This window comes from Hemiscyllium ocellatum, chromosome 39, assembly GCF_020745735.1.
Source record: "Hemiscyllium ocellatum isolate sHemOce1 chromosome 39, sHemOce1.pat.X.cur, whole genome shotgun sequence".
In the NCBI taxonomy this organism is placed as follows: domain Eukaryota; kingdom Metazoa; phylum Chordata; class Chondrichthyes; order Orectolobiformes; family Hemiscylliidae; genus Hemiscyllium; species Hemiscyllium ocellatum.
Window position 1 is genome coordinate 12,992,648 of NC_083439.1, and position 13,992 is coordinate 13,006,639.

The 13,992-nt window shown below is 38.6% G+C and overlaps 1 protein-coding gene across 5 annotated transcripts in view; it reads right to left on the minus strand.

Annotated features, from left to right (window-relative positions):
• The window catches only part of fanci (FA complementation group I), a 65,753-nt gene extending 51,882 nt beyond the window's left edge, over nucleotides 1-13,871 (minus strand). For 2 of the 5 annotated variants that reach the window (XM_060853277.1, XM_060853274.1), the window contains exons 1-14: nucleotides 13,809-13,871; nucleotides 10,124-10,219; nucleotides 9,675-9,787; nucleotides 8,933-9,005; nucleotides 8,284-8,414; nucleotides 6,878-7,031; nucleotides 6,638-6,695; nucleotides 5,975-6,016; nucleotides 5,742-5,865; nucleotides 5,405-5,490; nucleotides 5,008-5,140; nucleotides 3,853-3,945; nucleotides 1,833-1,969; nucleotides 674-854 (exon numbers count right to left, since the gene is read on the minus strand). In XM_060853277.1, coding sequence (XP_060709260.1) covers nucleotides 674-854; nucleotides 1,833-1,969; nucleotides 3,853-3,945; nucleotides 5,008-5,140; nucleotides 5,405-5,490; nucleotides 5,742-5,865; nucleotides 5,975-6,016; nucleotides 6,638-6,695; nucleotides 6,878-7,031; nucleotides 8,284-8,414; nucleotides 8,933-9,005; nucleotides 9,675-9,758 — 1,296 coding nt within the window. In that variant the 5' untranslated portion in view covers nucleotides 9,759-9,787; nucleotides 10,124-10,219; nucleotides 13,809-13,871. The remainder of the gene's footprint in view (nucleotides 1-673; nucleotides 855-1,832; nucleotides 1,970-3,852; nucleotides 3,946-5,007; nucleotides 5,141-5,404; nucleotides 5,491-5,741; nucleotides 5,866-5,974; nucleotides 6,017-6,637; nucleotides 6,696-6,877; nucleotides 7,032-8,283; nucleotides 8,415-8,932; nucleotides 9,006-9,674; nucleotides 9,788-10,123; nucleotides 10,220-13,808) is intronic. The other 3 variants (XM_060853276.1, XM_060853275.1, XM_060853278.1) reach the window with 3 other exon arrangements.
• Between the last annotated feature and the right edge of the window lie 121 nt (nucleotides 13,872-13,992).

Sequence of the window (13,992 nt, forward strand, 5' to 3'; positions counted from 1 at the left end):
CACAAATTATTCCGATAAATCAGTGGGCGGCACGGTGGCACAGTGGTTAGCACTGCTGCCTCACAGCGCCTGAGACCCGGGTTCACTTCCCGACTCAGGCGACAGACTGAGTTTGCATGTTCTCCCCGTGTCTGCGTGGGTTTCCTCCGGGTGCTCCAGTTTCCTCCCACAGTCCAAAGATGTGCGGGTCAGGTGAATTGGCCATGCTAAATTGCCGTAGTGTTAGATAAGGGGTAAATGTAGGGGTATGGGTGGGTTGCGCTTCGGCGGGTCGGTGTGGACTTGTTTGGCCGAAGGGCCTGTTTCCACACTGTAAGTAATCTAATCCACACTGTACTCTCTCTCCAAGGTTAATAGATGCTTCATAAAGTGTGATGCCCAGAGCTACCCCAGTACGTCACGTGTGGTTTAACAAAGATTTTGTATAACTGAAGCATAATTTCTTGTCCTCTTGACACAAATACTAACAATCCATCAGTCCTTCTAATTATTTTCGGTATCTGTTCACAACATTTTCATGTTTTAAACTTTCCACCATTTGGAAATCACCTGTTGTTCTGATTCTCTCTGCGCAAAGTGTTCATTTTGACCATATAAATAAAACTCAAAGTAACTCACTCCATGAAGATATTTCAAAAGACAGAGCACAATAAACCATATTTCATACACTCACTTTGAATGTTTCAAGAAGAATCTTGGCTCCCAATCTACAAGTCTGTTGAGATGGAGTTTTTCCTGCACTTGGGTTAGTCTCAGCAGCTTTCCCAAATGGACCAGCCTTTGGTCCAAAAGAATCCATGAATATAAATCCCAACTGTACCAGAGATTGGGTAACATGGTCCCACCCAAAGACACTGCAAAGCGAACAAGGGAAAAGTTTCAGATTGAGCGAATGTAGTTTATTTAAATCAAAAGCTAAAAAGAACATAAGAACTAGGAGCAGGAGTAGGCCATCTGGCTCTACAAGCTTATTCCACCATTTAATAAGGTCATGGTTGATCTTTTCATTGCCTCAGCTCCACTTACCTGCCCTCTCACCGTAACCCCTAATTCCTCTACTGTACAAAATATTATCTTAGTTTTAAAATCATTTATTGAGGATGCCTCAACAACTTCACTGTGCAGGGAATTCCATAAATTCACAACCCTCTGGGTGAAGAACTTCCTTCTCAATTCAATCCTAAATCTGCTCCCCCAAGTTTTGAGGCTATGCCTTTTTATACTAGTTTCATTCGCTATTGGAAACATCCTCTCTAATTCTGTCTTATCTGTACCCTTAATAATTTTATATGTTGCTATAAGATCCCCCTTCATTATTTTAAATTCTAATGAATAATATCCCAGTCTACTCAGTCTCTCGTCAAAAGCCAACTCCCTCAACTCTGGCACCAACCTAGTGGATGTCCTCTGCACCCCTCTAGTGCCAGTATTTCCCTTCTCAAAGTGTTCATTCTGCAAAACTGCATGCAATACTCCAGATCTCATTCAAATTTTGAGTTTCTAGACACTTTAACAGCCTAATCACTTGCATTACAACTAAAAATAGTGATTCAAAACCACCAGAATGGAGAGTTCATTATTTGTCGTTCTATTATCAATTTTTAAAAAATGAATAGTAAAATGTTCTACCACTTACATTATTAAATATCAGCTGGTTAGGCAGACATTTCAGTATGGCAATTCAACACACCACTTTTGATTTTTAAAAATATTTTAAAATAACATCTTGTTAGATTAGGATACAGTACCTGAAATTCCCCTGTTAAAGGTAAAATGATGGCTCATGTTAGCACCCATTCCAAAAGCTCTAAGCTGAAAAAATAAATATAAACCTGTTGGACACGGTCTCCAAAATCATTTCGGACACATTGCATTGAGCAGGGATCAAATCCTGGAGGAATTTTGAATTTTGCTGAAACTGTCCATCTTTAAAACTTTTTATAATCGCCGTTTTTAGAAAGTCGAACACCTGAAACAGTAATTAATCCAAAATCAAAATAATTCAGATCTAGAAATTTCAATTTAACGTTCAACTATCTTTCTTTCATTCATGTAGGCAACATAACCTGAGATCAATAAAATAAAAGTAATGATCATGACAATTATTACATCTTTAAAATTGGTTGCTGGGACATATAACCACAAACTCTGACAAGACACAGAACCTTGTGGGCGGAACAGTGGCACAGTGGTTAGCACTGCCAGAGACCAGAGTTCAATTCCCGCCTCAGGCGACTGACTGTGTGGAGTTTGCATGTTCTGCCCGTGTCTGCGTGGGTTTCCTCCGGGTGCGCCGTTTCCTCTCAGTCCAAAGATGTGGGGGTCAGGTGAATGAGCCATGTTAAATTGCCCGTCGTGTTAGGTAAGGGGTAAATGTAGGGGTATGGGTGAGTTGCGCTTCGGCGGATCGGTGTGGACGTGTTGTTTCCACACTAAGTAATCTAATCTATCTAATCTAATCTAAAAGAAAATCAATGTCTAGGCAAGAGAAGAACTCCTTTTGTACTTTGTGCATTTGCTGCATTTTTAATTATAAATAAAACTTTGTTTTGAAGCACTGTAAGAAATTGCAGTTTTAATATAAGTAAGCAGAAATACTGCTATCAGATGTTCTTTTCTAATTTTGTAAAACTGCACAAGGGCACATTCACAAATTCAGCTGGTACCCCAGAAATCACAGACCTCAATCCTAAGCACACAACCAAATTTGATGTTTCCTAACATATTAACATGTGTGGCACAAGTGCAGATATATGCCCTATGGGACTGAATACAGATAAACTCACTCCCAGATATCCCCATCATAGGCACAAACATCATGGATTACTTGAGAACTGCCTTAATCACCCATTTAAGTAAGGATGGATTCAAACCTAAATCTCAAGAAGGAAAGAGCCAAATGCTAAGTCACAAAATCACTTGGACTCACACACAAGAAAACAGCAGACTGAGGAAGACTGCTTTAAATTACAATCCTGAATGAAGCATTTACATCTGTATAACTGTTCTTCACTATTTGGTCTTACCGAACAAGTACTTACCAAAAATCCCTCAGACACAAGAACTACCTCACATAATGATCGATGAAGGCAAAGAACATCACACCAAAAGCTAAAATTTAAGCAAGATGGAACTAATGATCAAATTAAAGGTTGCAATTTAAGTGTTTAAGACAGCTTGAAGAGCAAACTCCAGCTGAAGGTTTAACTTGGAACACAGCTGCAGGTATGTCTAAGACATGCAGAATTTGGATGATCCAGGGTTTGGATTAATAAGTAGAAACTGGGGTAAACGGCATAAATTGTTGAGGCAGAATTCTGCTAGTTAGTGAGGCAAATCAGGGCAAGACATATTTAATGGTAAGGTCCTGGGAATGTTGTAGGACAAAGAGACCTTGGAGTGCAGTTCAAAGTGGCTTGAAAGTGGAGTCACAGGTAGATAGGATAGTGAAGAAGGCATTTAAAGGGATTTCAAATATTTAAAAGGCATCTGGATGGGTATATGAATAGGAAGGGTTTAGAGGGATATGGGCCAAATGCTGGCAAGTGGGACTAGATTTATTAAGAATATCTGGTCGGCATGGATTAGTTGGACTGAAGGGTCTGTTTCTATGCTGTACATCTCTATGACTCTACCACGTTGGAAAAATTCATTATTATATAAAATTTACTCATGAGACTTAAAATCTGAGCAAGATCATCTTGAGTAATAAACAATATTCTTCATATCACTAATCTAATTCACTGACTCTCATGACTTGATGAATCAATGTAAACAATCTTGCCAGTCAACTCCCACTCAACTCTGCTTGGAGATTCTAAATGAAATAAAGTGATGGAAGAATAAACATACCTGCTCCTCAAATCGATGTATCCTAGCTACAGACAGCATCAATGCAATGTTAAAAGAGCAGAGAACCCGGCTGGTATCTCCTTGTTGGCCAGCCTAGACAAATGGCAAATGTAGGATATTTTAAGACTTTCATAATCAGTTTTGGTTATACTAAATTATGAATGGTACGTTTGAAATAAAATGTGTGTTTCTCTGAGCACTTTCTACCTGATACATTGTTGGGGGCGGGGGGGGGGGGGGTGTGTGCGGGGAGGGAGAGACAGTGGGCAATACTGGCAGCTGGATAATCAATTTGGAAGAAACAAGACCTCAGTGATGTGACTGTCTCCAGCCCCTCCCAATTTCATTATCCGATTGAGAGAATAATGCCGCTGCACTTGGCAGGGTTCACAAAGGAAACACAACAAAGAAAATCATCTAAAACTGCAGCTATCCTCACTGTAAGACACCAAGCATTAACATGCCAATACAACCCAAGTGCAATCTTCTGACAAATTACATTATTTAGATTTAACAATTGAAATGGCACAACCCGAGTTAATTTCTCCTTCAATAAATTTAATGCGTAAATTCACAGGCAATTATTTTAAAAAGCTTTTAATTCATTCAGAATGTTTTGTAATATTTTATTCATAACATCAGTGGTTTATCAAGGTGTAATAAGATTATTAATTTGATTATTAAGAGCAATGGGACAGGTGCTTTCAGAAACCATGTCTCCATTGCATAGAATTATGTGACTGAAGTAGAATACTGAGAAAACCATTCTGACCAACAAAAAAATTTAGCACACGTCTGATTTTTAAAAAAGCTGCCTTACAAGTTCTCCATTTGCCTCTCAAATATCTGAAGTTTTAAACAGGTTACTCTTTACTCATTTCTTCTTCCCAGTAATCTTCAATATTGAAAAGATACTGCAGTGCACAAAATTAACCTTTCCCAGAATTTCATAATTGCTAAGTGCCCGATATCAATTTTCCCTTTTGCTTTTATTCTAAAGGTGTTTCAAAACCATTACCAGCATCTCAAAGATACTTTCATCCCTTTGACTCTTCCCCATCTCTTTTGTATGTCTGGCAGAACAATCTTTTACCTAGGTTTCTTGGTAAGACAAAAGGCAAAACGTGCTGACAGAAACTGGACACTCCGTCACACCTTTAGATACTTGATGAGTTCACGGCCTAGATCATGGTCCAGTTTGATAGCAAACACGATATGAAGAATGACTGTTCCTTCTACATGACAAAGCTGGTCCTGTGGCACTGTTACAGCCTCCAACTCCATGGACCTTTAAAATGAAAACAAAAGTACACTTCTGTGCAAAAATAAAAGTGATAACATAGCCTGGGTAAACAGCAAACTTTGCAATCTCTGCCATAATTTTAAGCAGAGGGAAGCAGGAAGCATATTTGGGTGTGGTGGTAAGACTGGGGATATTTATGATCTGAACACACCCATGCAAGAACATCAATCAAATGAGGTCAGGAACAGATTCCAATGGAATACCTTTTTGCTATTTTAAATAAGCTAGCACACAAGAGTGACAACTCACTCAGTTCCTGTCTGTTCTTCTTTCTGCAACTGATCCTGTTGATGGAAGAATGTTATGATCCCTTCTAAAAGAGTTTTCTTACAACCCTATAAAATAAAAGAACAAATCACAAAGTAAAGAGGTGGACAATTTACCTGCAATCGTTATCATACAAGTGAATAACAACAATGCTTTCTCATCAATATTTAGCCAGGCTACATTTATTAACATCTCAAGCATCACTTTGAAGCATTGCTACACAGTGCTTGACTTTTTACCCTGAAGAAAGTAAGTTTCCCAAAATGATAAAATTTTGCTGTAAATCAGCATGTCAATATTGTTTTGTTTTCCATCCTACCTTAGCGGAGAGAAGAAGCAACTGATAGACAAGTGGAGGCAGTTCCTGCAAGTCCAACTTGGGGAACATTCTCAGCACTTTCATCATAACAAACTGAAGTTCCTCTATACTGAGTGGTACGTCCCTTTGGGAAGGAGAACAAACAAGGAAACATGGATTTAATTTATAGCTACAGAAATTTATTTTGGTAAAATGCTGCTTTTTAGTCATTGAACTGATAGAAATAAATTTACCTAAACATTGATGTGAGGTGAATGACACATTTTGGATCCCATCTGGAAAATAAAGGAAAGCATTTAAAAACAGAAATAAAATTATGTTCCTAGAAGTACAGGGCAGGCTGGAATCTAATGGACAAGTTTGCTCAATACACATGTAGAATAATTTACTGTAGAATGAGTTTCAAGTGGCATTCCTAGCCTGAGTAAAGTTAGCTGATCCTGGCCCAAGCAACATTTAGGGAGCACTAAAACTGGCCTCAGCACCCTGAATTAAGGAGTTCTGATGCCATTACTGATTGGTTTGCAGTAAACCCCGGTTCGAAAGAGTTTGGCAGATGTCAGAGAGGAAAGAATCAGACCTCCATCATTTGACAGCCTGCCTTAAATGAACTCTCTTGTGCACATATTAAGACAAATTAATTGGACAGCTTAATAGATGGGTGCTGGCATCCATGGAACAGTTCTCCACATTATGTCAAAATTTTAGAAGACATAGGAAGGAGAAGAACATTGCAACTGAATTTTCCAACAAGTAATCTTAAATTACAAGGAAGTTGTCCAGATCCTTGAATATTCTCATGTTGCTAATTGCTTCTTGATCGAATTTCCAATTTCCTAAAGTATTGCTATCTAATGGTATGTTACTTTGGATTAGTCACACATGATGCTACTTGCCTGCTGGAACACAGTGTGTTGATTAGTTGCTTCTTGTATTCTTCTCCATTCAAGTGACCTAGCAAACAGAAGGAGAATAAAAATATGTAAAATTATACATAACAGATGGTTAAAATCCCTTAGAAATATACTACCTACATGATAGGGCTTCGTGGGTAAGTTCAAAAAATGGAGAAGACGCATATACACCAATAAATATTTAATATTTGCTGTTCAGTATAGTTTTCAAACTTTCCTCACCGCCACCATAATTCAGGCTTTCTTGGGAGGCCAGAACAGTAAGTATTGTAGGAAAAAGATCCAGTGATTTGCCATTGATAATGCTTCCTCCTTTGATAGCATCCACATACAGGCTTGCCAATTCAGCTAAAGCAGCTCCAGGGAGTTGATGAGCCTAAAAAGAAGACCTCAGACTTCAGAGTGCATGAAGTGTACAGATCACATTAGATTTTGCAAATTATGTATGCCCTGATACCTACAATCTCATATTATTAACTCTTTATATAAACACTTTATAGTCACAAGAACAGACCAACTCGGTGAAAAATTATTTAACATAATACTGTACTATACCCAGTAATAAGGCAACATGGAGGTAATAAATGTTAAGAGCTTCTTTACTAGCATTTAAGTATAATACTGCTACTACTATTTCAATGGAGTCACTTGATGAGTACAAGAGATGCCAAGCCAATCTTCCATCTTGCAAACTTGTTAAACTGCCATTTATCTGTTTACCCTTTGCCTCACCAGATACAACCCATGTATCATCATTGTCTTTTCAGACCAACATCAGCTCTAAATCCTCTAATGACTCCCCTTTAAAACTTTTACCCTTGTTCTAAATTCCTTAATGCCCTCTTTACAGAAAACTTTGATAGCTTATGGACTCCAATGCTTCCTTACATAATGATATTCAGAATAGACAAGAAAGTAACAACAATATCAGTATGACAATCTAAAAGAAAAATCAGAATTGAATGCAAATACAAACATTTTTTGGGACAACATAAGATCATTATGGTTGATGAATTTTCTCATCACATCCTCTTTTCTCACTAGAAACATGCACTGATTGTCTCTAAAATCATTATGCTTTGTTTACTTTACCAATGGACTAACTATAACTCTAACATACTTTCATTGTCACAATTCTACTTGATTCCTCCATTTATAAACTGTATGTTTCGGTATTTTAATAAATCACTTCTAGTGAATAAATACTTTATTGATCATAATCTTATATAAACTCAAAAACATCACCTGGAACATCACAAAGTTTTTTCTTATTTTCACAGAAAACAAATTCCATTTCATTAATGTTCTCAAATTGTTGCCAGCGCGAAAAATGGCTATTCTTATATTCTGCACAAATTTTCAGGGATTAATAGCAAATGCAGCTGCAGAAGCAGAATCTTAATCTGAAAACATGACTACATTTAGAACATAAAATACCTTATCCTTAAATGACAGATAACTGCTTTTAGCATTAAAAGATTTTGTTTAGTGAACCTGCTTCCGGGCTGGAGAGTGGTGAGGGATCTGAGGCTAGAGAGCAAACAAGGCATGTCTGAATGCAGATAATCCGACTATCATTAAATGTTTTGTTAGAGAAATGCTCAACATACATTCATTTCATAGTTTACCTCAAGCATCAGCAAACCAATCATGTCTGTTGCCACATCTGATTGTAGATCTCCTGATTCAACTAATTGCATGCAATGTTTGTAAACAAAAAGCCTCAGACAAACTCCTTCATTTGAAACACATGGGGAACCTATAAAGGCAAAACAAAAGGACAAGATATACTATATCAGCACTCAACTCTCTGAATTTACTGGTTAACAGGTAGGGGATCAAGTACTGCAGAGAGATTGCATAGCATTGTTTTAACTCCAGGATATGGCTTCAAATTTAGCCTTCTTTCAGTGCTGTTTGTAGTTTGCATATTATGGTCTAGAATTCGATAACTGATAACTGACTCACAGTAGGACTCATATACAGTTAGATTAGGGCTAATTACAATAAATACATTTCATTCATTTATTTTCTACCTAGTAAGTGTATATATTGGCCTCAAGTCTGTAGTGCCATTTTTAGTTCACTTCAAAACTATATTACAACAATTATCATTGCTGAAAAATAAATACTTTCTTTCCATAAGCTATAAACTGATCAATATGCACTTGTTCCAATTAAATACAACGTGATGTGATGAGGGATGGAATGCATTAAACTGTTGCATTCTGAAGTTGGAATTTGATATACAAATATTGTTTATTATTGAACACCAACCTTTAAAAATAGCTCTCATCAGCATTCCAATCTCCTTCCCTTTCAAAGCATAACGTGTTATCAGGGCACCAACCTATAACAAAAGTAATATTCAAATTATAATGTCACATTGTTAACTAATTAAACACAAAGTAAAACATGGATTAGAGTATATATACAAGCCTGAATTTGATATAAGCATCTCATTCAAAAAATTACACTTGTGTACAAATTCCTTTTCTATAAACAATTAAACCCTTTTGAAATAAACACCAATAGAAATTGCAGTTGGAACTTTTTTTTAAACGTATACTGGAATGCCTGTGAAAAGCCCTCAAAAGTTTTCAGAATCTGGAGGGGATAGTGCTCAAAGGAGACGTGACTGAAGTAGTCATTAAAGTACTTGCTCAATAATATTCAAACTTGTTTTTTGAAACAGGTGAAAATATTCTGAAATGAAACCATAAAATGTTGAAAATAGTCAGCAAATCAGGTAGAAGAGAAAGCAAAATTAATGTTTTGGGTCTTTGACCTGTCTCCACAGATGTAAACCCTACTACTTAATGCCAGCATTATCTGTTTTAGTTCAGATTTCCAGCATTTTATTTTGGACAATATTATAATGCATGTATCTTTTGAGTTAATATTTTTGAATGCAATGTATCATAAACATTTTATTTAAACTTCAAAGTGTCTTGTTGAAAATAGTTATATTTTAACATCTCTCAATGCTGCATTATATAAGGCAAAGAAAGTTGCTCACCTCCTGTTCTTTCATGCGCTGCAGTAACTGCAGTAATCCTTGACAATCCTCGGCTGCTGCCAAATCCAAAATCTTCTGATCCATCTTGGCTCATATAAAAGTAACATGAAATGCTACCTTCAAAGAAAAGCTACTTCAGTGTTTAATGGAAATATGTGTATTTTATACAATGCCTCCATACACCCCTTGAAAGAAACATCAAGACACCACATAAAATGAACTACTACAGAACGAATCCAGAAACAAAATAAAATGAACAGAAAATGCTGGAAATGAGCAGCAATTCTGGTAGCATCTATGTTTTTCTCTCAACAGATGCTACCAGGCCAGCTGAATACTTCCAGCATATTGATTTTATTTCTAATTTCCAACATTCACAGCGAATAACTAAATCTTGCAGTGTGACCGAATATATATGAGATTTGATGGGTTCAATTGAAAACGTTAACCTACCTTTTCAATGCTGGTTCACCAGCCTAGATTTTCTATTTTTATGTCAGACTTCTAGCGTTAAATGTTGAGTCAAAATCATCAGATGGTCAACCCTAAAATCAGAGACATTGATTTAAAGATAACAGGCAAAGGAAGCAACAATGACATGAGGAAAAACATTTTTTTTAAACAGGACATGTTTTAAGATCTGAAATGATATTCTTAAAAGTATATTAAAGGCAGATTCAAAAGAGAATTTTGGAGTTACAGGGAAAAGACAGGTGAGTTTGACTGGGAGAGTTGCTATTACAAGGAGCTGATGTAGACACAATGGATGCTGGAAGTGACATCCTTTTGCGCTGTGAACAGCATATAATTACAAGACAGAATTTAATACACAAGATTTTAGACAGGGTAAGGGTAAAAGTACTTCCTGTCACAATGAGGGGAGGGCAGAAACCTGACAGTGCTATCTTCGTGATTTGAAGGAATTCATTTTGTCAGTGACAGAAAGTCACCCTGATAGAGACTGTGGAATAAAGAGGGAAATCACCCACACAGAGATAGTTCCATAACAGTTTACCATTTTGTATGACTAGAGCCTTACAAAATTGGAACAACCAAATATGCTGTATTTTAAAGGGGCTGTCCATTTGTTTTGCTGTTTGTCCTGGGACCCTGAAGAGACCCCCTTTGTCTGGGATACATTACCTTGACGTTTCAGATCACTTAATGGAGTGGGAGTGCAGCATGATAATGTGAAGACACCATGCAATAAATTAGAAATTTCTATTGCCTTAGCCTCCAATCCTCCCCAGTACTCAAGGCCACGAGAACTGGCGACCAATAACCAGGCAGAAAAACAAAATGCAAAAAAACTCAACAGGTTTAGAAGCATTTGTGCAGTTAGAAACAGAGTTAACGGACAGCCCAGTTTTGCAAGCAGAGTCATACCGTACTTGAAATATTACCTGTTCCTGTGTTCACAGGTGTTACCAAACATGATTTTGTCCAGCATTTTCTGTTTTATTTCTGATTCCAGCATTCCACAGTCCTCATAAAATAGTCCAAAGATCTAGAGAGCCTGCTATGCTGAGGGTGGTTGGAGCCACCAGCCCCGATGTAAAGACCTGTGATGTGTCTCCGCCCATGCCCAGAACTTTACCACCCACTCACCTCACAATTTTATACATAGATAGTCATAACATTGCTTAACAGAAGGATGTTGTGAAACTCGAAAGGTTTACAAGGATATTGCCAGGATTGGAGGATTTGATCGATAGGGAGAGGTTAAATAGGCTGGGGCTGTTTTCCCTGGAGCACTGGAGGCTGAGGGGTGACCTTACAGAGATTTATAAAATCATGAGGGGCATGGATAGGGTAAATAGACAAGGTCTTTTTACTGAGGTGGGGAGAGTCCAGAACTAGAGGGTGTAGGTTTAGGGTGAGAGGGGAAAGATATAAAAGAGATATAAAGGGCAACATTTTCACATGAGGGTGTTGCGTGTGGGGAATGGGCTGCCAGAGGAAGTGGTGGAGGCTTGTGCAATTGCAACGTTTAAAAGGCATCTGGATGGGTATATGAATAGGAAGGGTTTGGAGGGATATGGGAACAGGTGCTGGCAGGTAGAACTAGATTGGGTTGGGATATCTGGTCGGCATGGACGAGTTGGACCAAATGGTGCTGTACATCTCTATGTCTCTATAAACAGCATGGGAAAAGACACTACAGTTGTGTGTGTGTGTGTGTGTGGTGGTTCATCAACCATCTATCTCATGAGATGGTGATGGCTTAGTCGTATTATTGCAAGGCCATTAATCGAGAGATCCAGATCTAGGGACCTGGGTTCAATTTAGATGACAGAATTTGAATTAGAATCATAAAGTCATAGAGATGTACAGCAAGAAAACAGACTCTTCTGTCCAACTCATCCATGTCGACCAGCTTTCCCAACCTAATCTTGTCCCACCTGCCAGCACACGGCCCATATCCCTCCAAACATTTCTTATTCATATACCCATCCAGATGCCTTTTAAATACTGCAATTGTACTAGCCTCCATCACTTCCTGCGGCAGCCCATCCCACACATACACCATCCTCTGCATGAAAATGTTGCCCCTTAGATCTCTTTTATATCCTTCCCCCTCACCCTAAACCTACACTCTCTGGTTCTGGACTCCAATACCCCAGGGAAGAGACCTTGTCTGTTTACCCTATCCATGTCCCTCATGATTTTATAAACCTCTATAAGTTTACCTCCCAGCTGCCGACGCTCTAAGGAAAACGGCCCTAGCCTATTTCCCTATAACTCAAATCCTCTAACCCTGGCAACGTCCTCGTGAATCCTCTCTGAACCCTTTCAAGTTTCACAACATCCTTCCGATAGGAAGGAGCATAGAACTGCACGCAATAATTCAAAAGTGGCCTAACCAATGTCCTGTACAGCTGCAACATGACCTCCCAACTCGTGTACTCAATACTCTGACCAATAAAGGAAAGCATACCAAACGCCTTCTTCACTATCCTATCTACCTGCAACTCCACTTTCAAGGAGCTATGAATCTGCACTCCAAGGTCTCTTTGTTCAACAACAATCCCTAGGACCTTACCATTAAATGTATAAGTTCTGCTAAGGTTTGCTTTCCCAAAATGCAGCACCTCACATTTTATATAAATAAAACTCCATCTGCCACTCCTCAACCAATTAGCATATCTAATTAAGATCCCATTGTAATCCGAGGTAACCTTCTTGGCTGTCCACTACACCTCCAATTTTAAATTTCTTTTAAAACCTGGAATTAAGAGCTTTAGTTTAAAACCATGAAAACATTGTTGATTGTAAAAAACACCATCTGGTTCGCTAAAGTGGGTGACATTTTGAGATGTTATTTCACAGGTCCCTCAGTCCAGGGGTCTGGACACTATCACTGCACCACATGAGGGCCCATCAAATCCAAATGTACCTGGTGTTCTCAGGCAGTCTCCCATCACACACAAACCAGGCCTGAAACACACACTTTGATTTCTCACCACAGATGCTGTCAGACCTGCTGAGATTTTCCAGCAATTTCTCTTTTTGTTTACAAGTTTGCTTAGTTTCCAAGATCAGACATGATCGGTTGTTTTAATGTGGCCACAGACTGTGATCAACTCTAAACTTCCCTCTGAATCAGCTTAGCAAGCTACTCAACTGTCACCAATTGTCACTTTTTAAAGGCAAGGAGGATTGGGCAATAAATGCTGGGTAGCCAGCATTGCCCGCATCTCATGAGTGAATAAAAAAAACAAAATCTGACCCTATTTTTCAGCACTTGGGCCTGTCACTTTGTGTGCTTATGTGTCTTGTAAACAGTTCAAAGAATGATAGAGTTCAAAGAAGAGCTGTACAGCACAGAAAAAAAAGTCTGAGCAAATCAGAAACCACCATCTAACAACTCTAACCCAGCATTCTTTATAATTAAATGGTGTTTCTTGTAAATAATCTCCAATGTCTTTTTCTCATAGGAGCTAGTCACATTGTGTATTATGTAGTGGACATGGCCTTGAGCAACACACACCATGGTTAATGTCTAACCTCAGGCTAGCAGGGCACTACTGATGATCAGCAGGACCATGCTGCCAGGCTCACGGTGTACAGTCTTACCGCCCATGTACAGTAGTCGCTCCCTCTGCCCCAACCTCACCCTCAGGATTTACCTACCCCAGGTGCTGCAGCTCACAACAGCGCCATCACACCTCCCGCGCAAAGAATCCGGCCATCCCATTGGCCGCGCTTACCCAGCACCGTCCTATCATTGGTCCGGGCTTAAACCAATTACTGAAAGCCGAACCAGGGCCGCACCGCATCATTGGCCCAAACCTCAAGATATTCTGCAACACAATTG